General features: G+C 49.7%; 1 protein-coding gene across 1 annotated transcript in view; it reads left to right on the forward strand.

The window, feature by feature from the left end:
• Nucleotides 1-16791, forward strand: part of LOC144677229 (plexin-A1-like) — a gene marked incomplete at its 3' end in the record, with an annotated part of 28327 nt that extends 11536 nt beyond the window's left edge. The window contains exons 6-8 of the mRNA XM_078537407.1: nt 13080-13173; nt 15300-15539; nt 16634-16791. Of these exons, the coding sequence (XP_078393533.1) occupies nt 13080-13173; nt 15300-15539; nt 16634-16791 (492 nt within the window). The remainder of the gene's footprint in view (nt 1-13079; nt 13174-15299; nt 15540-16633) is intronic.
• Nucleotides 16792-24713: the final 7922 nt, after the last annotated feature.

Here is a 24713-nt window from a genome sequence, read left to right on the forward strand (position 1 = left end):
CTAAATTCATCAAAATTTTGAGAGGCAGGATTTAATGGAGTAAATACGGAGAACCCTTTTCCAAAGGGAACAGCTTGGTAACCAGAGGACGCATACTTGTGATAATTGGTCAAAAAGCCAGAGGGGAGGTGTGAAGGATTATTCTTACCCAGCAAGTTGTTATTGTGGATTCATAGTATAGGCACAGGGAGGCTATTCGACCCAGTGAGTCTCACTGCCAGATCTTTGGAAGGACAGATCAGTTAGTCCCACTCCCTCATTCTTTTCCCATATTCTCTGTAATTTACTTTTACCTCCTTTAAGTTGTGGTCTGGTTTGCACTGCCTGAATAGTAACTTCCAAAGGAGAATTAGACACATGCTTGAGAAATTTGAGGGGCCATGGTGAAAAAGGAGGGGTGGCCGTGTGACTAATTATGAAAGCCCTTTCAAAGAGCCAGCACACACACGATGGATGGAGCGGCCTCTTCCTGTGCTGTAGGGTGCCATCATCCCCTGGTACTGAAGTGCTGTCATTACCATGTCCACTCAGTTGGGGAAGATGAGCTCTCAAGACTTCTACGTCCCTGTTGAATTTTTTATTATTAGTTTTCCACAGGATCTGGGCATCGCTGGCAAGACCAGGGCTTGAATTTTGCGCTCGTCAGGCGCGCGCGATCGGCGGGCCCGGGAGCAGATGGGAAACCGTCTCCCCCGTCCTCGATTGGCATTCCCCCCACCCCACCGCCATTTCAGGCTGGCTAGCCGATTAATGGCCAGCCAGCGTGAAACGCACCCTGAGAAAGACTCAGCGTTGCCGGTGGTGGGGGCGGGACGAAGGCAGGCACCAACATCACCACGGGCGCTGGGTGGGCGCTTCCGCTGAGCTCCCTGAAAGCAGACGGCTGCCTCAGGGAGCTGCAGACCTCCAAATAACAGAAGAAAGCACAAAAAACGCCCATCAGCACAATCAACCACCTGAAAAAAAAAGAGTCCCCAGATATTTCTTTTTATTTTAAATCCCAACGGAGATCTCATCCCGCCCTTGGATGAGGCTTCATCAGAAATGTAAAAAGGCCAATTGACCCGTCCGCCAACCGTAAGATTGGGCCGTTAATGAATTTAATTGCCCCGCTTAATTTTCGGTGGGCGCTCTTCCGACTTTTGCCCGTGCCCGCCGGGGGAAATATCGTGCGAGTGCGCGAGGACGTCGGGACGCTCGCCCAACGTCATCCTGCGTGATTTTACGCCCGTTCGGGTCGGGCATGCGCCTGCCCACAGGACTGAAAATTCTAGCACAGCGTTTATTGTCTTTCACTAATTGCCCTTGAAGAAGGTGGTGGTGAGCCGCCTTCTTGAACCGCTGCAGTCCATGTGGGTGTTTGACTTAGAGGTGGTGGTGTTGCCATGTGCCTTATTGCCCTCGAGCTTCTAGGTGGTAGAGGTTGCTGGTTTGGAAGGTGCCATTGAAGGAGCCCTGGTGAGTACCTGCAGTGCATCCTGTAAGTGGTACACACGGCTGCTACTGTGTAGCAGTGGTGGAGGGAGTGAATGTGGAAGGCGCGATGGATGGGGTGCCAGTCAAGTGGGCTACTTTGGGCTTCTTGAGTGTTATTGGAGCTGCACTCATCCAGGCAATTAGGGAGTACTCCATTACTTGCTCCTTGTGGATGGTGGACAGGCTTTGGGGAGTCAGGAGTTGAGTTACTTGCCGCAGAATTCCCAGCCCCTCACCCAGCTCTTGTAGCCACCATATTTACGTGGCTAGTCCAGTTAAGGCTCTGGTCAATGGTGACCTTGAAGTTGATGGTGGCTGATTCAGCAATAATAATACCATTGAACGTCATGGGGAGATGGTTAGATTGTTGCTCGTTGGAGATGCTCGTTGCCTGGCACGTGTGTGGCACGAATATTATTCGCCCACTCATCAGCCTAAGCCTGAATATTGTCCAGGTCTTGCTGCATGTGAGCACGGAGTGCTTCAGTATCTGAGGAGTCGTGAATGGTATTGTACACTGTGCTATCTCCAGCGAACATTCTGACTGACCTTATGGAAGGAAGGTGATTGAAGCAGCTAAAGATGATTGGGCCGAGGACACTACCCTGAGGAACTCCTGCAGTGATGTCCTGGAGCTGAGATGACTGACCTTCAACAACCACAACCATATTACTTTGTGCTAGGTATGACTCCAACCAGTGGAGAAGTTTCCCCCCGATTCCCATTGAGTTCAATTTTGCCAGGGCTCCTTGATGCCACACTCGGTCAAATGCTGCCCTGATGTCGAGGGCAGTCACTCTCACCTTAAATTGCTCAACTTCCCCGAGCCCACACTGCACTGTCAGCTTGGACACTACAAGAAAGCCCTGGAAATGTGGGCACATACCCTCAGCGTGCTGATTCAGGGGCATGGATACTGTGAACCAATTCATGCTGACACAGGCTTCCTATCCAGGATCTTCACTAATTGAGTATGTAAACCTTAATGGTGAGAGATAGAACAGGAGAGGCTGATCCAGTCATAACCTGACATCCATGCCTGAGGGACTTTTGGCGACCATTCCGCTACTTTGACAGATATATTGCCTAACTGAGCCAGCCCTGGTCAAGGAACATAGGAACAGGAGGAGGCAATTTAGCTCCTCGTGCTTCTGTCAACATTCAATTAGATCATGGCTGATCTGCACTTCAACTCTATCTCCCTGCCTTGGTTCTGTAACCCTTAGTACCCTTGCTGAGCAAAAATCTATCACTCTCAGTTTTGAAATTTCAATTGATGCCAACCTCAAAAGCTTTTCAGGGGAGAGAGTTCTATGTTTCTGTTGATCTGTGCAGTTGTCTTTCACACTAGACATTGAGGGAATAGCTAACTCTTAGTGTGGGTGCATCAGGATGCATTGCTCTGTGAGTTAATCCTTTTCTTAACAAATTCATAAGTGAATCGAAGGATTCTGGGTCAAGCAGAACATCCCAAAATTCGAACCAGGTCATTTAGCTGTGAAATCAGGGAGCTCTCTTTTTCACACCAAGGGTACTGAAACCTGAAATAGTCTCCTCCCAAAAGGGCTGTGGATGGCTGGGGAACAAGTGATATTTTCAAGACTGAGATTGGCAGGTTTTTATTCGTTAAGTGTATCGAGGGGGTGTTGAGGTTTTGGCCAGCCATGATCTAACTGGATGGTGGAACTTACCTGAGGAGCTGAATGGTCTCCTCCTGTTCCGACGACAATGAGTACCACTGCGCAGAGGAACAATTTGGCGAGTTTATTGGGCACCGACCGTGGGCCTTGGGTTACTCCAGCACCATGGGGGCAAGTTTCTTGGGTGCCCGTCTTCACGCTACGCTCAGTTGCCGGCCAATCCCTGGCGGCATCCTGGGTTTCAGACACTGTCACTTTGTGTTTAGCTGAGGAGAGGAAGCTGCTGGTGAAATTGGGGAATTATTCATGAGTCAATGGTGCACTCTGAGAAATCCTTCACAAAAGAACAGAGTAAATGTCGGCTTTTGTTAACTGCCCTTCACAGACTGTCATCGTGCATTATTAATTTGTTTTGCTTTATTTCCAGCTGACTAGGATAGATTGTGCCTTTTTAAAGCTTAAATGCCCCATTTTTTGGAAAGTCTGCAAATTTGAAGCTCTCGCTGTCGCCTCCCTTTTCAAACTCTTGGATCTCACGCAGAGGAGACCATTTTCCCTACCTTGGCCGATTATTGATCTCCTGAAGAGTCGTCCAAATTAGTCCCATCTCCCATGCTTTTTCCCCATAGTTCTCTGTACTATTCCTTTTCAAAACTAGAGGCCATAAATATAAGAGAGCCACTCACCAGTCGATGGGGGATTCAGGAGAATTTTCTTCACCCAGAGATACACTGCAGGAACTCACCAGGGCTCCTTCGACACCACCTTCCAAACCCACGACCACTACCACCTAGAAGGACAAGGGCAGCAGATAGATGGGAACACCACCACCTGGAAGTTCCCCTTCAAGTCACTCACCATCCTGACTTGGAAATATAACGCCGTTCCTTCACGGTCAATATCCTGGAACTCCCTCCCTAACAGCACTGTGGGTGTACCTACACCACATGGACTGCAGCAGTTCAAGAAGACAGCTCACCCACCACCTTCTCAAGGGCAATTAGGGATGGGCAATAAATGCTAGCCCAGCCAGCGAAGCCCACATCCCGTGAATGAATAAAGAATAAAGAATCTTTAGAATGTGGAACTCTCTGCCACAAGGAATGGTTGAGACGAATAACATAGATGTATTCACGGAGAAGCTAGATAAACAAATTGAGGGAGAAAGGAATAGGAGTATACACTGATGGGATTAGATGAAGAGGGTTGGGTGGAGGTTCATGTGGAGCGTAAACACTAGCTTGGACCAGTTGGGCTGAATGGCCTGGTACTGTGCTGTAGAGTCTATGTAAAATGACTTTGGGGCAAATTCAAATTAATTCCTAATGGAGATGGACCAACCACATAAAATGTCCACAGTCCATCTTCAGTTGACATTTTCTTCTGTTCTGTCAGTTGGGTGTCTGACATTACGGACCCTCTTAACTGAATGACTGAGAAAGCTGCACAGTTGGAGTTTCTGTTTTTGTTTATAAAATGCACCCTACCATTCGCACACCCTCACTTAACCTGAGCCCAAACAGCTTGTTTGCGAGTAGGCAAGTACCCAAGTTATGAGGATTCCCAAGTCTTCTCCTCCCCATCCCTGTTCCATCCCATTCCGTGATCTTTTGCTTTATTTATTCGTGGGATGTGGGCGCTGCCAACCAGGTTGGCATTCATTGCCTGTCCATAGTGAGCCCTTGGGACCACAGTGAGCCCTTGAGACGGTGGTGGTGAGCTGATTTCTGGAACCACTACAGTCCATGAGGTGTTATTTTTTATTTATTCTTTCACGGGATGTGGGTGTCACTGGCTAGGCCAGCATTTATTGCCCATCCCTAGTTGTCCTTGAGAGGGTGGTGATGAGCTGCCTTCTTGAGCTGCGGCAGTCCCTGAGGTGTAGGTACACCCACAGTGCTGTTAGAGAGGAAGTTCCAGGATTTTGACCCAGCAACAGTGAAGGAACAGTGATATATTTCCAAGTCAGGATGGTGAGTGGCTTGAAGGGGAACTTCCAGGCGATGGTGATGTTCCCATCTATCTGCTGCCCTTGTCCTTCTAGATGGTAGTGGTTGTGGGTTTGGAAGGTGTTGTCAAAGGAACCTCGTTGAGGTGCTGCAGTGCATTTTGTAGATGGTACACACTTCTGATACTGTATATTGGTGGCGGAGGAAGTGACTGTTTAACGAGGTGGGCTGCTTTGTCCTGGATGTTGTTGAGCTTTTTGAGTACTGTTGGAACTGCACTCATCCAGGTCAGGGTGCACCCACAGTCCTGTTTGGAAGGGAGTCCCAGAATTTGACCCGGTGACTGTGAAGAAAATGACGATGCATTTCCAAGTCTGGATGGTGTGTGCGACTTGCAAAGAGGTGTATACGTTGGAGAAAGTGAACACTACTGTGACTGTGGGTATTGGGCTTATGGTGCCTGACAGCGTAAGGATATAGGCAGCTTTACTGTTCACCCAGCTGTGCTTTTCCTGAAATAGGAAACACTCGTCTTGGTGGTGGTATACTCGTTATTTGGGCACGTCTAAGCTGTAAATGACTTCATCAGCTTCTCTGGGTCCTCTTGTGACTGACGAGTCCAATGTGGGATTGGCATGGACGTCCACAGAACTGACTGTTCTTGTTGTCATTCTTGGTACTTGGGGGAACTTTTGCAGCTGCTGCTCCACCTCTGGCCTCCCCCTTGGGATGTTGCGAATTTGGCCTTGATGGTCCGCTCAGCGCGCTGAGGCAAATTTCAGTGTTTGCCCCTACATGGACTTGGTCAGCTGCAGTGTTTTTCCAAGAGCCGTTTAAAGAATCCCCGAGCAGATCTTCCATTGGGAGCAGCCCGAGATAAATCGCTCCGGCAGAGGGCCAGCACCGACACGACGGGCCGAATGGCCCCCCTTCTGTGCTGTAATGATTCTGCGTAACTGTCTCAGAGTAAACAACATCAGCGCAAACGATACAGGGACACCCTGAAATCGAGCTTTACAAACCGTCTGCATTGAAGACCACTTCTCTTTGGGAAATTAATCTTGGGAAAAGATGGGGAGGTGTTCCATTCCCAAAGATTGGCATCGTTTTTTCCCAGATGGAAATGAAATGGCAGTAAACCCATGAAAAATGACATTGGGAAGGGACTTCTTGGCTGAGTCAATTCTTCGCAGATTTAACATAATTGACAAAAGGACCGGAGGCGACTTGAGCAAGAGGTGTTTGCCTAGTGAGTGGCTGTGAGCTGGGGTGGCGCTGCCTGAACGGGGGTGGGGGGGGTGGAAGCAGATTCATTGATAACTTTTAAAAAAAAAAATTAATGAAATAAATACTTGAAGTGGATAAGATTTGTGGGCAATGGTGGGGTGGGGTGGAATGTGGTGGGGAGTGGGATTAATTGCATCGTTGATTCTAAGTGCAGGCACCTCCTGTGCTGGGTGGTGATCAGAAGTTGCCCGCAGTTGGTGCTTCTCCAAAGGGGCCAGAGGGGTGGTTGGGTGTGGGAACTGCGGGCACTGTAGCGGGTGCTGTCCAGGTGCTGTCCTGCGCCTACCAGACTTGCTCCAAGTATGGGGGTAAAAACTTACCATGGGCAACGCCTCAACGTTAAGACCTTGCCTTCAGATCCCTCCATGACCTCTGCCCTTCATATATCTGTGGCCTTCCGCAACCCTCAACCCTCCGAGATACATGTGCTCCCTTCAATCCTGGCCTCTTGTGCATTGCCGATTTTAAACGCTCCGCCATTGGCATGCATGTGTTAAGCTGCCTGGGTCCTGAAGTCTGGAATTCCCCCCCTAATCCTCTCCACCTCACTTTACTCCTTTAAGACACTCTGTTTTTCTCTCCCCACAGATGCTGCCAGACCTGCTGAGCTTTTCCAGCATTTTCTAGTTTTTACTCCTTAAAACTTACCTCTATGACCAAGCTTTTGGTCATGTGACCTAATATCGCTCTATGCGTCTCGTCACACTTTGTTTGATAATCACTACAGTGAAGCGTCTTGGGATGTTATACTGTGTTAAAGGCGCTATATAAATGCAACTTGCTGTTGTTGTTGTTGGGCAACAGGAAATTGGCCACCTGCTTTATGCTTCCTGTTGACTTCAGTGGAAGAACGCTTGGCACAGGATGTTAAATGGAGCTGCTCATTTGCTGACACGTGTTTTGCGCTGCTTCTAAGTTGAATATGTACCCACGTGCATGCAGGATGGGTGACCACGACCATAGCGGTGGTGAATCCTTTCCTTGACCCACAGACACGTCACTTGAACAAAAGAAAGTTTTGCATTTATATAGCACCATTCGTCACCTCAGGGCGCCCCCAATTTGCTTTACAGGCAGCAAAGTACCTTTTAAAGTGTAGTCGGTGTTGCAATGTAGGGAACGTGGAAGTTAATTTTTTGCACAGCACAGTCCCACAAGCAGTAATGTGATAATGACCAGATGATCTGTTTTCGCGACGACGGTTGAGGGATAAGTATTGGCCGGGGCACTGGGCAGAATTTCCCTGCTCCTCTTCAAGTAGTGGCCATGGGGTCCTTTACATCCACCTGGAGAGGGCAGCTGGGGGCGGCCACAGTTTAGCATCCCATCTGAAAGACAGCACCTCTGACAGGGCAGCACTCCCTTCAGACTGCGCTGGGAATAGTTAAGTTACAGAAAGGACATAATTGCTCTGGAGAGAGTGCAGAGGACATTTACAAGAATGTTGCCAGGGCTTGAAAATTGCAGTAATGAGGAAGAATTGGATAGGGACTGGGGTTGTTTCCTTAGAACAGAGGAGGCTGAGGGGTGACCTAATTGAGGTGTACAAAATTCTGAGGGGCCTAGATAGGGTAGACAGGAAAGACCTGTTTCCCCTAGCTGAGGGGACAATTACCAGGGGGCATAGATTTAAGGTGATTGGTAGAAGGATTAGAGGGAACATGAGGAAAAACTTTTTCACCCAGAGGGTGGTGGGCATCTAGAATTCACTGCCTAAGTTGGTGGTTGAGGCTGAAACGTTCAACTCATTTAAAAGGTACCTGGATCTGCACCTGAAGTGCTGTAACCTGCAAGGCTATGCACCAGGTGCTGGAACATGGGATTAAAATGAGCGGCTAGTTTCTTTTTTCTCTTTTTTGTCCGGCGCAGACAAGATGGGCTGAATGGCCTCTTTCTGCACCAAAACTTTTCTCTGGTTCTAAATCTTTAGAATGAACCTTGAATCCATAACCTCCTGACTCGGGCTTACAATTCTTATCAATGACTTGGATGAAGGGACTGGATGTCCGGTTGCTAAATTTTCTTGATGACACAAAGGCAGGAGAGTAAGTTGTGAAGAGGACATGAGAGGTTTGCAAAGGGATGTAGATAGGTTAAGCGAGTGGACAAAAATTTGGCAGATGGAGTATAATGTGGGAAAATGTGATCTTGCCCACTTTGGCAGGAAGAAAAGAAAAGCAGCATATTATTTAAATAGAGAGAGATTGCAGAACTCTGAGGTACAGAGGGATCTGGGTGTCCTGGTACATGAATCCCAAAAGCTAGTACGCAGGTACAGGAAGTGATTTGGAAGGCAAGTAGAATGTTGGCGTTTATTGCAAGGGGGTATGGGATATAAAAATAGAGAAGTTTTGTTACAGTTGTATAGGGTGTTGGTGAGACCACATCTTGAGTGTTGTGTACAGCTTTGGTGGTCTTATTTAAGAAAGGATATCATTGCATTAGAAACAGTTCAGAGAAGGTTCAAAACAAAAAGCTAAAAGCTACTGCGGATGCTGGAAATCCAAAACAAAACAAAAACAGAATTACCTGGAAAAACTCAGCAAGTCTGGCAGCATCGGCGGAGAAGAAATCAGTCAACGTTTCGAGCCTCCATGGCCCTTCGGCAGAACTGCAGCATAGTTTCAACAAGGGAGAAATATAAATTGGTTTAAGGTGGGTGGGGGGCGGGGGGGAAGAGACACATTGAGGGTGTGGTGTGAGCAGATAATCAAAAGATGTCAGAGACAAAAGGGTCAAAGAGGTGTTGAAGGTGGTGGTCTTTGTCTGAGAAAAGTGCTAATTAAGAATGGAATACAGGATATTCAAAGTACAGCTCTAGTGGGGGTGGGGTGGAAAGACTAAAGGTTTTAGTTTTAGATTTAAAAATAATGGAAATAGGTGGGGAAAGAAGAATCTATATAAATTATTGAAAAAAAAGCGGGTGGGGGGGGAAAAGAAACGGGGTGGGGATGGGGGGAGGGGGAGTTTAAGATCTAAAGTTGTTGAATTCAATATTCAGCCCAGAGGGCTGTAAAGTGCCTAGTCGGAAGATGAGGTGCTGTTCCTCCAGTTTGCGTTGGGCTTCACTGGAACAATGCAGCAAGCCAAGGGCAGACATGTTGGCAAGAGAACAGGGTGGAGTGTTAAAATGGCAAGCGACAGGGAGGTTTGGGTCTTTCTTGCGGACAGACCGCAGGTGTTCCGCAAAACGGTCGCCCAGTTTGCGTTTGGTCTCTCCAATGTAGAGGAGACCGCATTGGGAGCAACGAATGCAGTAGACTAAGTTAGGGGAAATGCAAGTGAAATGCTGCTTCACTTGAAAGGAGTGTTTGGGCCCTTGGACGGTGAGGAGAGAGGAAGTGAAGGGGCAGGTGTTGCATCTTCTGCGTGGGCATGGGGAGGTGCCATAAGTGGGGGTTGAGGAGTAGGGGGTGATGGAGGAGTGGACCAGGGTGTCCCGGAGGGAACGATCCCTACGGAATGCCGTCAAGGGGGGTGAAGGGAAGATGTGTTTGGTGGTGGCATCATGCTGGAGTTGGCGGAAATGGCGGAGGATGATCCTTTGAATGCGGAGGCTGGTGGGGTGATAAGTGAGGACAAGGGGGACCCTATCATGTTTCTGGGAAGGAGGAGAAGGCGTGAGGGAGGATGCGCGGGATATGGGCCGGACACGGTTGAGGGCCCTGTCAACGACCGTGGATGGAAAACCTCGGTTAAGGAAGAAGGAGGACATGTCAGAGGAGCTGTTTTTGAAGGTAGCGTCATCAGAACAGATGCGACGGAGGCGAAGGAACTGAGAGAATGGGATGGAGTCTTTACAGGAAGCGGGGTGTGAGGAGCTGTAGTCGAGGTAGCTGTGGGAGTCGGTAGGCTTGTAATGGATATTGGTGGACAGTCTATCATCAGAAATTGAGACAGAGAGGTCAAGGAAGGGAAGAGAAGTGTCAGAGATGGACCATGTGAAGATGATGGAGGGGTGGAGATTGGAAGCAAAATTAATAAATTTTTCCAGGTCCCGACGAGAGCATGAAGCAGCACCGAAGTAATCATCGATGTACCGGAGAAAGAGTTGTGGGAGGGGGCTGGAGTAGGACTGGAACAAGGAATGTTCCACATACCCCATAAAGAGACAGGCATAGCTGGGGCCCATGCGGGTACCCATAGCCACACCTTTTATTTGGAGGAAGTGAGAGGAGTTAAAGGAGAAATTGTTCAGTGTGAGAACAAGTTCAGCCAGACGGAGGAGAGTAGTGGTGGATGGGGATTGTTGGGGCCTCTGTTCAAGGAAGAAGCTAAGGGCCCTCAGACCATCCTGGTGGGGGATGGAGGTGTAGAGGGATTGGACATCCATGGTGAAGAGGAAGCGGTTGGGGCCAGGGAACTGGAAATTGTTGATGTGACGTAAGGTGTCAGAGGAATCACGGATGTAGGTGGGAAGGGACTGGACAAGGGGAGAGAGAAGGGAGTCAAGATAACGAGAAATGAGTTCTGTGGGGCAGGAACAGGCTGACACGATCGGTCTGCCAGGACAGTTCTGTTTGTGGATTTTGGATAGGAGGTAGAAGCGGGCCGTCCGAGGTTGGGCGACTATCAAGTTGGAAGCTGTGGGAGGAAGATCTCCAGAGGAGATGAGGTCAGTGACAGTCCTGGAAACAATGGCTTGATGTTCTGTGGTGGGGTCATGGTCCAGGGAGAGTTAGGAGGAAACGTCTGCGAGTTGACGCTCAGCCTCCGCGAGGTAGAGGTCAATGCGCCAGACAACAACAGTACCACCCTTGTCAGCGGGTTTGATGACAATGTTGGGGTTGGACCTGAGAGAACGGAGTGCAGTGAGTTCAGAGAGAGACAGATTAGAATGGGTGAGAGGAGCAGAGAAATTGAGACGGCTAATGTCACGCCGACAGTTCTCAATGAAAAGATCAAGAGAAGGTAAGAATCCAGAGGGAGGGGTCCAAGTGGAGGGAGAATATTGGAGGTGGGTAAAAGGATCCGTTGAACGGGGAGAGGACTCCTGCCCAAAGAAGTGAGCACGGAGACGAAGACGGCGGAAGAAGAGTTCAGCATCATGCCGAGCCCGAAATTCATTGAGATGAGGGAGTAAGGGTATGAAACTAAGTCCTTTGCTGAGCACTGAACGTTCAGCATCGGAGAGGGGTAGGTCAGGGGGTATAGTGAATACGCGGCTGGGGCTGGGATTGGAAGATGGGGTGAGGACGGAGGGACAAGCAGGGGTGGAGGGTCCCAGATGGGTGTTGGAGTCGATGAGTTGTTGGAGCTTGCGTTCCTTAGCACTTGAGAGAAAGAGAAAAAGTTTCTTGTTGAGGCGACGGATGAGGCGAAGAATAAAATGAAACTGGGGGCACGCGCAGCTTTGAAAAAGGGTGCGGCGGTGCTGCTGGAGGGAGAGGTCGAGTGTGTTCATATGGCAGCGCATGGCACTGAGTGTGGATCTCAGAATGCGACGGGAACAGCAGTCTGAGAAACGTTTTATGTCCCGGAGATACCTGTAATCCTGGGTGGGTTCGAAACAAGAGGGATGGAATTTCAGTTGAAATCCACGTGGGGTGAGTCGGAGACGGAGACAGTCACTGAGAAAGGAGATATGGCTGTGAAAGCGGGTTTTAGTAAACACCTTGTCAAACACCAGGAGAGAAATGGAAAGCAATGAAGGTGAGCAGGGCAGAAGAGACAGTCGGAAATCCTGTCGGAGGACAGAACCGTACTTCTTCCAAGAGGGCATTTTTTTGAAGAGAGGTGGCAGTCAATTAAACACAGAGATAAAAACAAAAAGCTAAAAGCTACTGCGGATGCTGGAAATCCAAAACAAAACAAAAACAGAATTACCTGGAAAAACTCAGCAAGTCTGGCAGCATCGGTGGAGAAGAAATCAGTTAACGTTTCGAGCCTCCATGGCCCTTCCAAGAGAAGGTTCACTTGACTGATTCCTAGGTTGAAGGGTTTAACTTATGAGGAAAGGTTGTACAGGTTGGACCTGTATTCATTGGAGTTTAGAAGAATGAGAGGTGGATCTTATTGAAACATATGAGACCCTGAGGGAACTTGAAAGGGTAGATGTTGAAAGGATGTTTCCCCTTGCGGGAGAGAGCAGAACTAGGGGACAGAGTTTGAAAACAAGGGGTCTCCCATTTAAGATGGAGATGAGGAGAAACTGTGTCTTTCAAGAGGGTTGTTAGTATGTGGAATAAAAACAGAAATGCTGGAAAAACTCAGCAGGTCTGGCAGCATCTGTGGAGAGATGGAGGGATAGTATGTGGGATTCGCTGGCTCGGGAAGCAGTGGAGGCTGTGTTGTTCAATATTTTTAACGCTGAGTTAGTCCCTTGATTAACAAGGGAGTCAAAGGTTATAGTGGGTAGACAGGAAAATAGAGTTGAGGCCACAATCCGATCAGCCATGATCTTATTGAATGGCGGAGCAGGCTCGAGGGGCCGAATGGCCCACTCTTGTTCCAAATTCACATGTATGTATGTTTGTATGTTCTTGGGTAGCCAACAGTGTGCTAGTGTGTGTGATAAGCATGTCCTCTGGTATGAGATACCGGAGAACAAGAAGATCGGGTGGGAATCTGTCTTCAGAGCAGGAATTGTGTACGTTATTATGTGGGCATGATGGGAGATGAAGACATCCGAGTTTGGGAAAGCTCAATAAAATTCTAAATCATGAGCCTGTTTTCTTCTCCCTCTCTCTTCCTCTCTCTGTTTCTCTGCTCCGATTGCTACATGAAGTGGGGGGACACCGCTCATTGTCACAGGGACCAACCTCGCTACCATTCAGGAGCCGAAGATTCGAGCGAAATACGGCAGTGTGCAGTCCACAAATGTGAGTATACGAGCTTTGATTTTAATAACGCACAATTCCTGAGGCTCCGGGTGCAGATGGAGAGTTTAATGATGACTTTGAGGGGCGTGGGACAATTTTTAGGTGGGTCAGTGTGGGTTTTGAAACGGAAAACGCTGGAACTGATCAGTCAGGTCATGCAGCGTCTGCGGAGAGGGAAACAGAGTTAGCGGGCCGGATCGATCCGGGTTCTGTATTCTCTGCCCACCCAACTAAAAAGTCAGTCAGAAGTCCGCCCACCAAAAAGCCTGTTGATCCCCTCCCCGCCCCACCCACCCGCACCGCCAACCCACCAGCCATTTGACGTTCAGGCTAATTGCCTAAAATCGAGGCTTCCGCCCACATCTGGGGAGGAAATTGGGCCTCAGAGAGCAGCCGGCCAATCTGATTGGCTGGTAGCTCTGTAGCCCCAGCAGCGCCAGGTTAGAGCGGTGGCCACTGCTGGGACTGCAGCCAGTCTCTGAAGAGGAGGAGCTAATGGAGGCCAGACTTCAGCTAAGTCCAGGGTATCAGCGGGTTCTGGCTTGCAGGTGCCGGCTGGGGGTTGTGGGGGGGGCCAGTTTTGAGAGACCAGGTGGGGAAGACTAAAGGGGGGAGGGGGTGGTGGTGGGGTAAGTATTAACTGGGGGCGGGGTAGTGTTGTCTCCAATGGGAACAGAGGACCCCTAAAGGAGGTCACCCCCCCCTTGCCCGACACCGGCTTGTCCAGTAAAAGCTACTGGGCTACCTGCTTGGCGCAGCCCCCACCAACGACCCCCGCCATGCCCACCTGCTGTGGGTGAAATGGGTACGGGAGCAGGGGTTGAGGCACTTTGGTGGCCATCCCCCTCAGTGCCTTTAACCCAGGCAATGCACCTTGTCCACCAGCGTTCCTAAACCAGTAAATATCAATAAATATATTTTAAATAATATTTTGCCTATTTTCACAAGAAATAAAAAAGGAAAGTGTTCTTCAGTTTGCCACTGGGCCCTTGTGGGGAAACGCAACCTAATGGAAATTCCGTGTGTTGCCAGCGGGAACGAAGTCCCACAGGAGCCGGAGACCCTCAGGCCTTCACTGAGGTTTGGGATTGATAGTCGCAGCTTGACCAGCCCTGCTACCAGAAGGCTGCGGGGGGAGGGGGAGGGGGAGGGGAAGAGTCCCCAAATTTTAGGACAGGCGATCTCAGCTGCTGCTGCAGCGCAGCGTTGGACGAGTGCGACATGGTTGGAGATGCCATCATCCTTTGGATGAGGCATTGAAACCAGACTCGGTGCCCCTGTTCTTGTGGTTCAGGACAAGGTGCCAAGCCATTAGCTGAGGAGGAACACGGGGGCCTCCGGCTGGCTTGATCAACACTCCTCACACAGCAAATGGCACCAAAAAGTGATTGGTTTTCGTTGTTGATGGGACGTTCCTGCCTGATTGGCTTCTCAGGGCTTGCTGAACTTCCAATTAATCCATCACATAAAGTATTTCAGGGCAAGTTGCTTCTGAAGTGCTTGAACGCTGCCCCTCTTGAAACCTATCTAACTTTCCACCTCTAGGTGCCCCTAGAGCCTGTTGTGTTTTTATAATCATATAAAGGCACCAATCACTCACAAAGGATTGGGCAAAACACATAATGGGGTCATTTATTGAAACTAGGCACACGGGGACATTGAGACAAAGGTAGACTGGATCACATGACACAATTCCCCACTAGGGATGGTATGCTGCGATCCCTTAAAGGTGTATTACAATAAAACCTACCTCTTTGTCAAAGTGTTTGTTCAGCAGCCCTCATCTTACCCTTAATCCGCCCGAAAAGGTGATGAGACTAGGGGGTCAGTTTAAAAATGAAAATGTCAAAACTTGAGATTGACAGTTTTCTGTTAGCAAGGATATTTAAGAGTCGGAGATTAAATGGAGTTAAGATAAAAATCGACCATAATCTAACTGAATGGTGGAACAGACTTGAGGGGCTGAGTGGCCTCTTGCTGTGTAGCCCCCTTCGTGTCTCTTTGTGCGAGTCATTGTGAAATGGGCGTTGACGATGCTGCCTCGTGACGTTTTATTGCAATGAGGTGGTATACAAATGCAAGTTGTTGTTGACCAGCGTGTAATAGAGACTTTGTGCCTCCTACAGGAATGCAAGGTGTTAAATGACACAGCCATGGTCTGCAGGGCTCCGTCCATTGCAACTAACGGACAAGCTTCCTTGGAAAGTCCAGCTCAGCCGGACGAGATTGGCTTCGTCATGGACAATGTCCAGTCAGTGCTCATCGTCAACGGGACGGGATTCACCTATTACCCAGACCCAACCTTTGAGATGCTCAGCTCTTCTGGATCTGTTGAGCTGAAGCCCAGCTCCCCCGTCATACTGAAGGTGAGAACTAGGTAAAGCCGGGACTCATCACCCCTCACCCCCTGTGGAGTCATTGCCCCCTCCCTGTATCGCTTATTAGTAAAGCCAGGTGGTGTCAAGGCTCAGAGAGGCAATGGAACTTGAGGTTTGCAGCTATCAGATATCCACATCCCCACCGAGGTCAGATTGAACTTCCATTGTCTCTATTTTAACTTAGTTTCCTTGTGTTTAATGTTGAAGCTGGACTGTTAAACCATCAAATGATGTGCTAGTGCGTGTCTGTCTGCGGGAGTGAGTGTGTCTGTCTGCGGGAGTGAGTGCGTCTGCCTGCGGGAGTGAGTGTGTCTGTCTGCGGGAGTGAGTGTGTCTGTCTGCGGGAGTGAGTGTGTCTGTCTGCGGGAGTGAGTGTGTCTGCCTGCGGGAGTGAGTGTGTCTGCCTGCGGGAGTGAGCGTGTCTGCCTGCGGGAGTGAGCGTGTCTGTCTGCGGGAATGAGTGCGTCTGTCTGCGGGAGTGAGTGCGTCTGTCTGCGGGAGTGAGTGCGTCTGTCCGCGGGAGTGAGTGCGTCTGTCCGCGGGAGCGAGTGCGTCTGTCCGCGGGAGCGAGTGCGTCTGTCCGCGGGAGCGAGTGCGTCTGTCCGCGGGAGCGAGTGCGTCTCCGCGGGAGCGAGTGCGTCTGTCCGCGGGAGCGAGTGCGTCTGCCCGCGGGAGCGAGTGTGTCTGTGCGAGTGATTATGTCAGCTCTCCTCCCTGCCCTCCCTCCTTGCCCTCCCCCTCCCCCTCCCCCCTTGCCTTCGCCCTCCCCCTCCCCCCTTGCCTTCGCCCTCCCCCTCCCCCTCCCCCCTTGCCCTCCCCCTCACCCTTCAACCTCACCCTCCAACTCCACCGCTCACTCTCTCGCCTTCACCATGCCCAGTATCGTGACACCAGCCTGTTCACGATGGGCGGAATGGCCTCTTTCTCTGCCGCAATTGTTTTTTTTCCCTATGTTCCGATGGTGCATGTGCCTTTCCTCCCTGCAAACCACCTTTGGAGCCACAGGGAAACCTGCCCCCACAAAGTGACGACATGACTTATTTTCAGATGGAAGCTGAACTCGTGTTTGTTTCCGTTTGCAGGGGAGGAACCTGATTCCCAACGCACCGGGCAACGTCAAGCTGAACTACACGGTGCTGATAGGGGACAACCCCTGTGCCCTGACCGTCTCGGAGACCCAGCTCCTGTGTGAACCGCCCAATCTGACCGGCGAGCATAAAGTTTTGGTGAGTGTGCGGATGTAGGAAAAACGATGTGCTGAATCTCCAGATCCACCTGCACGGAGACTTCACATCTGGTCTTGTTCTTAGAGAATTGTTTCTGACTTTATTTTCCACTGCACAGGCTTTAGAGGGGGAGCAGAAAAGACCGATGGGAACGGTCCCTGGGGTGAGGGACTTCAAGAGCTCACCGCCACCTTCCCGAGGGCAACTAGGGGTGGGCAATAAATGCTGGCCCGGCCAGCGAAGCCCGCGTCCCGTGAAGGAATAAAAGGAGAAGTAGATTGGGGAAGCTGGGGCCTGTTCTGCTCATAGAGAAGATTGAGTGAAGATTTGATAGAGGCGTTCAGAATCATGAGAGGGCTGAACAAAGCAGATCAGGAGAAACCGTTCCCGATTTAAGTTGACTGGCAAAAGAAGCATTGGCGACAGGAGGAAAACCTTTTTTCACGCAGCGAGTGGTTAGGGTCCTGAATGCACTGCCTGGGAGCTGGGGTAGAGGCAGATTTAATCGTGGTTTTCAATGGGGAAAATATTTGTGGGGAGAGTGGAACGAGCTGAGTTGCTCTGGTGGGAAGTTGGCACGGACACCGGCCCAGTGGGGGCCTCCTGTGTTGTAACCGTTGTGAATTTGTCAACCACGGCTTGATTAGACCTGGTTTGGTTAGTCGCAAGTAAGATATGAGGTTGTCCAGGTAGAGGTAATGACTGGTGGAGTTGGGTGAGATAATTCAATGTTGTGAGACACTCTTCCATTGATCATTTTAAATTGCCCAGTGACTGAAACCAAGAAGTGCTTCACCTTAGTCTTACACAGCAAGCGGCTGAAGCCTCTTTTAAGCATCTTCTCAACCCTTGACCCCTCACACCTTGAAAGGCAAGGGCCGCAGGGGAGTAGGAACACCGCCACCTCTGGGTTTCCCTCCCAAGTCGCACACCATCCCCGGCTCGGGACACATACACGCCATTCCTTCATCGCCGCAAAACCCTCCAAGTCCCGAGGCAGCACTTTCGCCACGTGGACCGCAGCGGCACGAGCTGGAAGCCCAACGCCAACCTGCTCGAGAGCAACTAAGGGTGGGGGGGTGGGGGATGGGGAAGGGGGGCAATCAATGCCAACGCCGCCAGCGACGTCCAGAGCTCGGGGACCGATTTTCAAAAAAAACCTTTGACAAAATCGATGCCGGTATTAAATGTTCACAGTGAACGTGACCCTTGCCCACCCACCGCTGTGTCTTGCGTTGAAACCCCAGTGACAATCCAGCTTAACCTCCCCATAAAAGATGAATTTGTCTGGCTACAATACCCTTGTAAGGATTGAATTTTGAAATGGGTCATTGGGGGTAACACCAAAACCCTTCTATTGCTTAAATCTTAAGTATACATTCTGGTGACGTTTTTTTTTTAAATTATGCCTCGCTTGCTTACATCGAGGCTGAGATATCTTGGACGGATTTAAAGGGATCAAACCGAGCAGTAAGCCTGACAGAAATCCGGCGGTGGGTTTAGTTGCAAAGGAGATTTAAAATTACTTTGTAGTGGCCTCACTGAGCATTGATTTGAAGCTTTGCCAGAACTGACTCGCAAAGCTCATTTTCCTCTGGAAAACGTTGATGAGCGTCAGGGATGGAGGGAGCGTGGGGGCTGGGAGCTCAGGGAAGGATGTTGAGGATGAAAAGGGAGGGAGCGTTGCTTTTCCTCCGGCCAGTCGCTCCCTGCCCTGGCTTCGGGTGTCGCTCGTCTGCTGCCGACCACGGGTGCAGTTGCTCGTTTTGCTTTTTTTTTGGGGTGGGGGTGGTGGGGGATTTTGGGGCCTCGGGTAGAGGGGTTCACCCAACACGGACGTTCCCAGAACGACAGTCATAGCGTTTCAGCCCAGCTGCATTGACGCCTGCCACACCGTGAAACGCATTGTCTTCTGTCCCGAGGACAGAATGGGATAAATCAACAATGAAGGGAAACTCTGGAAGGGGCAGGACTGAGAATCATGAAGAGATAATTCAAAACAGTTTGATGGGTTTTCTTTTTCCAATCGTGGGAATCCCAAACTTTACAGGTCACAATGTAGGAGGGAGGTTGTGACAGGATAATCAGATATGGATTGGATCCAATGGGACAAATGGCTTTACCCCACTCTATCAGTTTCCTTACATTCTCTGGACAAGGCCAGGTTTTAGTGGGAATTATGTGATAATTTTAGGGAGGAACAATAACTATTTGTAGCATTCATTTCCTGGTGCCTTTGGCAGATTAGACTATTGGACCTATGGTGAAGAAGGTGACAGACACTGTAGTGTCATGGTAGTGTCACTGGGCTAGTAATCCAGAGGCCCAGGCTAATGCTCTGGGGACATGAGCTCAAATCCCATCACGGCTGCTGGTGACATTTAAATTCAATGAATGCATCCAGAATTACAAAGCTTGTCTCAGTAATGGTGATCATGACACAGTCATCATCAATTGGGTTAAAAACCCATCTGGTTCACGAATGTCCCTTTTAGGGAAGGAAATCTGCCGTCCTTACCTGGTCTGGCCTACATGTGACTCCAGACCCCACAGCAACGTGGTTGACTCTTAACTGCCCCACTGAAATGAATTAGCAAGCCACTCAGTTCAAGGGCAATTAGGGATGGGCAACAAATGCTGGTCTCGCCAGTGATGCTCATACCCCCGTGATGGAATAAAGAACTGCAAATAGTGTGGAGGGGTATGGCTGTAGATCTGGATCGGTGTTGCACAAAGTGTGAGATTTGCCCGAGGAGCATCATGTGGGCCACAAAGAGTTGCTGTCGATAACGTTACTCCTACTTGGTTGTCCAGGGGATGCCTTTTAAGTCCGACACGTTTGTAATGAAGGGGTATCCCAGCCCCACTGTGATATACAATCCTCCTTCTATATAACAGCGAACCTCAACCTCACTAATCTACTCTGACAGAGAAAGAAAGTGTTTTAGGGAAGACTTGTGATTTTTTTTTTGTTTGTGGAGAGATTGAGCATATTTCTCGTGGACGACGGATGCAGGTGCACAAAACTGCCCCAAAGCCATGGTGAGATTGACAATATCGTAGCTGTAAGGCTGTTAGTTTTGAGCGGATGCACTGATGTATTTTACTATTTCCAGCACAGCTGCTGACTGCCATTTTGGAATGAGTTCAACAGTTTTATTGTGGCCCAAAAGAACTGTCCTCTTGTGTGCAGGCTCTGTTCAGGATCAGGGAAACTTCTTCAGTCACCGCCCCACCCACCCCTCCAGCTTCCTCTAAGGAAGGGAACATTTGGAATACAAGGAGACCACTCAGCCCTTCAGCCATTCGCACCACTTTGTGAGATCCTGGCTGAACCGTACCTCAGTTCTAATTTACCTTCCTTAATGCTAGACTTTTACCCCCCCCCAAAAATCTACCCATCTCACTCCTGAAAGCTCCAATTGTCCCTGGCGTTTTATGGAAGAGAGACCTGAATTTATTTTTATTTTTTTCCTTTATTCTTCCCTGGGATGTGGGTGACCCTGGGCAAGGCCAGCACTTGTTGCCCATCCCTAACTGCCCTTGAACTGAGTGACTCGCTGGGTTATTTCAGAGGGGCAGTTAAGAGTCAACCACATTGCTGTGGGCCTGGAGTCATGTGTAGGCCAGATAGGGTAAGGGCGGCAGATTTCCTTCCCAGCCAATTAATGATCGTTTCGTGGTCACCATCGCTGAGACCAGGTTTTATATTTTGTTACTTGTATTGAACCAGCTGTCGTGTTGGGATTTGGACCCGTGTTCCATGGGCCATTAGTCTGGGCCTCTGGATTCCTACTCCAATGACATTACCACTACACCGCTGTCTCCCCCACCCCCCCCCCGGCTAATGTTTTGTTCGGAGGTATTGACAAAAATCGACCCTGTTGTCTCCTGCTCCGGATTATTCTTCTCAAGAGTTTTCAAAAACTGTTTAACTTTTTAATTCCTTTTTAACCCTCTTCTCCAGCCTGCAGACTTTGTTTTAGAGAAAGTGCCGGAAACGCTCGGCAGGTCAGGCAGCATCCAAGGAGAGAGGAATGGGGTTGACCGGCTGCATTTAATGCAACTTGTCACCACGGGAACCAGGGTGGCTGGGCCAACTTCATCACAGGAGAGGCCCAAGTGGCAGGAGAACCTCCCCCCACCCCCCGCCCCCCACCCTGATTAGGTTGGAGAGCGGAAGGGGCTGGCCCTGGATTCCCGGCTGCCATTGGCAGGATGTCAATGAGCCTCATTAATGAGCCAGTTGACACCCATTATCCCTGAGCTCGCTGCAGTTTAGTGGTGGCTGGGGAGGTGAACAGGAGCCGCACGGCTCTCCTGTATCCTTGGAAGGCTACCTAACAAACCCTCCCGAGATGGTGGGTTGGGGGGGGTGGTGGGTGGAGGTCGTATGTTATCCGGCATTTTGTGCCTGATCGAGGGACCTGGCATTCGGAAGTTGAGGGGGTGGGGGGGAGATGCTTAAAGCAACCTCCCAGCCCCTGCCCCCCACTCCTGCAGCACCCGCCCTGCGACCCTTACCCCCACCCTCACTTTTGGTTTGGGGCCTCATTTCTGGGCCTCTGGTGGGCACAGCTCCTGCTGGCGCTGGAAGTGGCAAATAGCTGCCCGGCCTCTGATTGGCTGGCAGCTCTTGGTGGGCAGGACTTCTGCCGCAGGGGGACCTCAATCTCAGGGAAGGCCTGACTGTGGCCACTGAAGTGCCTGAAGGGCCCTCCTGCCACAGAACTGACAGGGGGAGGGGGGGGTGTGTTCCCTACTGGTTCTCCAAGTGGTGGGCGATACCCCCTTTCACCCCACAAAACGCAGCCTAGGGTTTCAGGCCTCTGATCCTCCGGTAGATTAACGATCCAAAAGTCTTTATTGCTTTGTTGCACAGCAACGTTTCACCAGCAGCCTGGCAATATTTATCCCTAAACATGACTAGAAACAGATTATCTGTTCATTATCACGTTGCTCTTTCGGGCGATCTCGCTGTGCACCAGTTGGCTGCCGTGTTCCCCCTGAGTCACACCGGCGGCTTCACTTCCCAATGTTCCTCGTTGAGCACAAAGCCTTCAGGACATCCTGAGCTTGTGAGTGATGCTATCGAAATGTCTCTTCCCCTTGTCGCGTTAACCTTCAGTGAGCAGTGCCCAGCTCCTTCGAAGAATCCATCATGACAAGGGCTGTCAACCAGTTGCTTCTTTGTCACCGAACAAAGAGTTTGCTGCCACTTACTGTGTCTTGAAGTGATTCTCGACAGTTGTAAATGAGTGAAGGATGAGGCAGTGAGTCTATAAAACAGTGGTGGAAGCTAATGGAACAGTAATAATCCAGCCCGATGATATTTCAGCAGCGAGTACGATGGCAGGCTGATTCGAACACTCTACCCTGACTTGCCCTTCCGATTAACATTCCCAGTGAAATACAAGAGCACGTTCATTATTTCCTTATGAGGGAAGGCAAGAGTTTCTTGTCAGGGTTGGGATGAAGAATGGAAGGCATTAAAAGAAAAATGTCATGACGGAACCAGCCTTCGACTATTTTAGTGCAAGATCTCTATAGTGCTGCAAAGCCCGTGGACATTTGCAGGAATTCACCAAGGCTCCTTAGACAGCTCCTTCCAAACCCACGCCCGCTACCATCCAGAAGGACAAGGGCAGCAGACACATGGGAACACCACCACCTGGAAGCCCCTCCCCCAACCCACTCACCATCCTGACTTGGAAATATATCGTCGTTCCTTCACTGTCGCTGGGTCAAAATCCTGGAACTCCCTCCCTAACAGTGCTGTGGGTGTGCCAAAGTGCTGTAAACTGCAAGGCCATGGACAGGTGCTGGAAGGCGGGATTAGAATGGGCTGCCAACCCAAACCTGTCCTCAGTGAGCATTCATTACCCCCACACTTCACAGCAACGGTAACGTGACAGTGATCAGTAACTCATCAGGGAGTAATAATCCAGAGAGTGAGAAATCTGCACATTGAGAATAGGCATAAAAAGGCGGTCTCAATAAAAGTGACCAGGAAGTCGTCATATTGCTGTAAAGACACAATCTGTTCACTGGTGTCCCTTAGGGAAGGAAACCAGCTGCCCTTACCCAGACTGGGCTTGTATGCGACTCCAGATCCACACCAACATGGTTGAATCTTAACTGCCCTGCCTAACAATGCACATAGTTGTACCAAATAGTGTTCGGGCAACTCGAGATGGGGAATAAGTGCCAGCCTTGCCAGCAACACCCACATCATGAGAATGAATTAAAATGAAGTATATAAATCTTGGGTATTCTTGCTCCCCAGACCCCCCAACAAGCCCAGGATCCCAGCGGGCCTGATCGTCACACCCGATCACTGCCCCCTCCGATTGAGGCTTCCTCACTTGGCAAAGGCCGAGGATTGTTTGGGATCTTCCTGCTGTTGAATAATTAGCACATTCAGCAACTGAAGAACTTGCATCATGAGCGGAATTAGGAATAACGGCCGTGCCCAGCCCAAGCTGGCTGATCGTCCAATCACAGCCGCAGAATGTCCGAGGGATGAAGAAACAAAGGAAGAACTTGCTTTAGGTAGCGCCTTTCGCAGGGTCCCAAAGCACCTTCTAATCAGCGAAGTGCTTTTGAAGTGTAACTACTCGTGTAATGTAGGAAAAGCAGCAGCTTTATTTGCACAAAGCAAACTCCCACAAACGGCAATGTCATAAATAACAAGATAATCAGGGGTTTTCTTCAGCGAAGTTGGGTGATGGATAATATCGGCCCGGACCACCAGGGGATCTCCCCTGCTCTTCTTAGAATAAATGCTATGCGATGTTTTACATCCATCTGAAAGATGGCGCCTCTGACAGTGCAGCACTCCCTCAGTACTGCACTGGGAGTGTCGGCCTAGGTTTTGTGCTCAAGTCTCTGGAGTGGGATCTGAACTCAATAGCCTTCTAACTCAGAGGTGAGAGTGCTGATCCACTTTTTATTTAACTTTAAAACTTCTCATGCTTATTTCCAAATCCTCACAGCCTTCCCCCTCCCCCCCGCCCCCAAACCATCTCTGTAACCCTCCAAGATCGTTGCGTTCCTCTAATTCAGGCCTCGTGAACATCCCCAATTTTAATCACTCCACCATTGGCGGCTGTACTTGTAGCTGCCCAGGCCTGAAAATAGGAAAAGAGAGACATGTTACCGAAACTTTTCATCTTGCACACATCAGGACAAATGCAAGAATGCCAAATTTCAAATGGTCACAACAATTTGTACAACAGGAGCAAAGGGTGCTGATTGGTTAGCAAGTTGACTCTGATTAGCCGAGATGTTGCCATGGAGAAAGCAATGGATAAATATGGACTCCCAGAGTTTCCGGGTAATGCAAACAAGAAACACGACTTGAACATATTTCTATTGTTTGCAGAGAACGGGGTCTCTGCGTATGAACATATGTCACTTCTAACAAGTATAAATAAGCCATGTTATGAGCTTGACTCACTATCTTAAATTGGTTGTTAGTGTAGCTATTAGCGCACTCAGGATTGTTCAGCAAGTGCTGTCCGATCGCAGAATCACATCAAGCAGTTGACAATTTGCTTTTGATTTTGCAAGCACGGGCTGGTTGATGACAGTCTGTACTCTGCCAATCACAAGTAACCCAACGAACGTGCTATTTGATTCAATCAGCAAGTCACTGGGACATACGTGGCCTAAAGACAGGGTAATGTGTCACAGAGCGATTTTTGAAATTTTATTCTTTCACGGGGATGTGGGCTTTGCTGGCTTGGCCAGCATTTATTGCCCATCCCTATTTGCCCCTTGAGAAGGTGGTGGTGAGCTGCCTTCTTGAACCGCTGCAGTCCATGTGGTGTAGGTACACCCACCTAGTGCTGATAGGGAGGGAGTTCCAGGATTTTGGCCCAGGTTTAAGAGGTGACTTGATTGAGGCATTTAAGATTTTGATAGGAGTTGCTAC

Source organism: Cetorhinus maximus, unplaced genomic scaffold (genome assembly GCF_964194155.1).
Source record: "Cetorhinus maximus unplaced genomic scaffold, sCetMax3.hap1.1 HAP1_SCAFFOLD_2322, whole genome shotgun sequence".
Classification (NCBI taxonomy): Eukaryota; Metazoa; Chordata; class Chondrichthyes; order Lamniformes; family Cetorhinidae; genus Cetorhinus; species Cetorhinus maximus.